We start from the raw sequence: 3418 nt of genomic DNA on the forward strand, positions 1-3418 counted from the left end.
CTACTACTCTTTTACATATATATATGTATTAGATGTATGTATGCATGTATATATGCACTTAAGTGAATTGGCAGTTGAGTATGTATATATATGTATATATGCACTGTAGTGAAGTGTATATGACACGCAAACGCAAACGTCCGTTCAAAGCAAAGAGAGAGATCCGCACCGTACGCGCGCTGTTGGTGAACTGAATTTACAAAGCTCCAAGTTGGCACCTCGACGCACCGAAAGCTAAGCGCACAGCAAAATCAGCCAAGCGAGCAGCGAACTTGGCCAACTTAAGGTATTGGCCCAATGCACGCTTGCTTTGCTTGCTTTGCTTACTTTAGTTTGCTTTGCTTTACTTTGAAGGCTTTTATGGCCTAATGGTAGCTTTGAACGCTGTCATAGTAGTCAGCTGATTTTCAATGCGCGCAAATATACCCGCCATTCTTTGTTGTGCCAGCAAGTATAATTGTGAATTTTAGTTAAAATATATGTTATTAAACAATTATTTGTTACTAAGAACATTATTTTTTACAGATACCTTGCTTTTCTATCGTTCCGGTTTTGGTGAAGCTGCATTTGGCTGCGCCACTCACCACCCGTGTTTATAAGACGTAATATTCAATTGGAGGTAAAAGAGTTTATATTAAACAATTATTTGTTGCTAACAACATTATTTTTTTCAGATACCTTGCTTTTTATCGTTCCGGCCACCAGATTCGTTGGTTTTCATAAAGTTTCATTTGGCAGTACAAAATGTTGACTCGAAATGCTGAACAAGTTTTGAGAATTTTCCTAATTTTAGCGAAAATGCGTAAATTAAAACTGCGATTAAAACAGAAGCGCCGATTTTGGGTTCGGAAATTGTACTTAGAGCGACACAAATATGGATTGTTTGAAAGTTCATTAAGAAACTTGGCTGCAGATGAGGAGCAGTTTAACAAGACATTAAGAATGCCCTTTTCGTTATTTAATGTGCTGCATGAATTTCTGGAGGCTTCGCTGACCAAATATTCAATCAGAACACCAATATCGAGTCGCTGCAGACTATTTATAACCCTGATGTAAGAGAAAATCGGTTTTACTTAATAGTATACGTATAATTTTCCATATATGTATCTGGTTTTATTTTTTTGTTGCAGATATTTGGCTCACGGTGGCACTCGGCAATTCCACACAATAGTTCACAGGATCGGCCTGACGACTTTCAGGAAGATTACGTTGGAGACATGTATGACCATATGGGATCTGTTAGCTGACCTGTATGTGGCGACCCCGTCAGAAACGGAATGGGGACGTATTTCCAATGAGTTCAAGTCGCTGTGGAATATGCCCAACTGCGTTGGTTCCATCGACGGAAAGCACATTAATATTACCTGTCCAGCGAATTCAGTGTCGATGTACTATAATTACAAAGGCAATTACAGTATCGTGCTTTTGGCCGTATGTGATGCCAATTATACCTTTACCTGCGTTGACATCGGAGCATATGGAAGTCAAAGCGATGGCGGTGTCTACCACTTTTCAAAACTGGCAGATGCTATTGAAAATGATAGGCTCGGCCTTCCACATGATCAGCCTCTGCCAGGAGAAACCGAGCCATTTCCACATTATTTAGTAGGAGATGCTGCTTTTCCCTTACGGCGTTATTTAATGCGACCATATCCGGGTAGAGGTATTCCAGAAGAGCAAGAGTATTTCAATAAAAGACTCTCTCGTGCAAGAAGAGTTATAGAAAACGCATTTGGAATACTCACTGCCAAATGGAGAATATTGAGAACGACGCTATGCATGGCCCCGAAAAATGCAGAACAAATAGTGAAAGCTTGTATTGTCTTGCATAATTTTATTAAGCTTCCGTGTGCAAACTAAGTAGCAAGCGATTTTGTTGATCGCTACGAAGAGGATGCCACCATCGCTGGCTCATGGCGAAACGAAGTAGTTCCATTGCCCTCAATAAGTAGGGTGTCATCGAACCGAGGCAGTTCAAATAATTATGATTTAAGGGATGCTCTGAAGACACGTCTTTTTAACAATAAAATTTAAATAATTACTACTCACTGAATATGCTTTGTTTTTATTATTTAAGATAGAAAACAAAAATTTGAACTCACAGTATGAGGGCACTTATTGGTAATGTTTTAAATGTCGTCACATCTTTCAGGTTTTTAAATTAATTTTTGTTCAAGGTAAGTATGGCGTTAACATAACATATATTTCATTCAGTCTTTTAAGTTAAAACCGTTTTACACAGTATAGTGGTTACAAACAATATACCTTTCAGTCAAACCTTTGAAATCAAACTGGATGTCATTTAAATTTTTAAATTTCGTAAATTCAATTTTTATAATTTTTATATTGAGCATAGACGTATTGAAGTACGTCCATTTGAAAATCTAGGCGGCTCTCTTCTGGGACCTTCTCAAACACTTCGCCAATCGCACCCAAGAAATTGTTGTGTGTGTTTTTTTTTTTTGACTATCCACAAACTGACTTACTTCGTTGACTAGATCGTTAAAGGCGGCGTTCTCATCGTTTTTTTTCTTTTGTCTCTTAGCCGGCGTTGGGGCAGTGGTTTCTTGCTCTTCTATTATAATGTTCCCACTCTCGCCTATTTGGAATCCAAAGGAAGTATCCAGTATATCTGGTTCTTGTCCGAGAACTTCTGGCGTTTGGGAGACGATGTTTGTTGTTGTTCTTAAAATATGTACATATAAATTACAATTTAAAATATAAATACTTGTTGTACAAATGTAAAGTACTTACTGTCTGGGCGTGACCGTGTCTTTCAAAAACAACATAGCATCGAAATAAGGCCAAGTTCGTCTCTGAAGTATCTGAAAAAAAATAATGTTGTTAGCAACAAATAATTGTTTAATATAAACTCTTTTACCTCCAGTTGAATATTACGCCTTATAAACACGGGTGGAAGTGGCACAGCCAAATGCAACTTTATGAAAACCAACGAATCTGGTGGCCGGAACGATAAAAAGCAAGGTATCTGAAAAAATAATTTTGTTAGCAACAAATAATTGTTTAATATAAACTCTTTTACCTCCAGTTGAATATTACGCCTTATAAACACGGGTGGAAGTGGCACAGGCAAATGAAACTTTATGAAAACCAACGAATCTGGTGGCCGGAACGATAAAAAGCAAGGTATCTGAAAAAATAATGTTGTTAGCAACAAATAATTGTTTAATATAAATTATTTTACCTAAAATTGATGAAGAACGCGATAAAAACTGCACACAAGCAAAATCGACGCGAAAAATTGAAATGTCAAGAGTTGTCAAAAGCCTACAGCGCGCTGTCAAATAGAGATTTCGGCTAATCGATACTTTAAAGCGCTTCAAGCAAGTGAAGTAAAGCTGCCACTAGGCCAACTTTCATACATTTTAGTAGATTTTAAAAATTGTTTGACAGTTCT

At 37.4% G+C, this 3418-nt stretch overlaps 1 protein-coding gene and 1 long non-coding RNA gene across 3 annotated transcripts; one reads left to right on the forward strand and one right to left on the reverse strand.

Moving 5' to 3' along the window:
• Positions 1-292: 292 nt before the first annotated feature.
• On the forward strand, positions 293-2005 carry LOC118741113 (protein ALP1-like). Of its 2 annotated transcripts, XM_036472946.1 has the most exons (3): positions 293-619; positions 675-1052; positions 1131-2005. In XM_036472946.1, the coding sequence occupies exons 2-3, from the start codon at positions 745-747 to the stop codon at positions 1858-1860; spliced, it is 1038 nt and encodes a 345-aa protein (XP_036328839.1). In that variant the 5' UTR covers positions 293-619; positions 675-744; the 3' UTR covers positions 1861-2005. The 2 variants fall into 2 exon arrangements, with proteins under 2 accessions (XP_036328839.1, XP_036328840.1); XM_036472947.1 differs by having other exon boundaries at positions 293-1052.
• A 22-nt stretch (positions 2006-2027) lies between these two features.
• Positions 2028-3418, reverse strand: LOC118741114. The gene is made up of 5 exons (XR_004993229.1): positions 3206-3418; positions 3044-3151; positions 2882-2989; positions 2755-2825; positions 2028-2685 (listed from the first exon to the last, which is right to left on the reverse strand). It is a non-coding gene; the product is annotated as an uncharacterized LOC118741114 (long non-coding RNA).

The sequence above is a fragment of the Rhagoletis pomonella genome, unplaced genomic scaffold, assembly GCF_013731165.1.
Source record: "Rhagoletis pomonella isolate Grant_MI unplaced genomic scaffold, Rhpom_1.0 Rhpom_scaffold_00006, whole genome shotgun sequence".
Lineage (NCBI taxonomy): Eukaryota > Metazoa > Arthropoda > Insecta > Diptera > Tephritidae > Rhagoletis > Rhagoletis pomonella.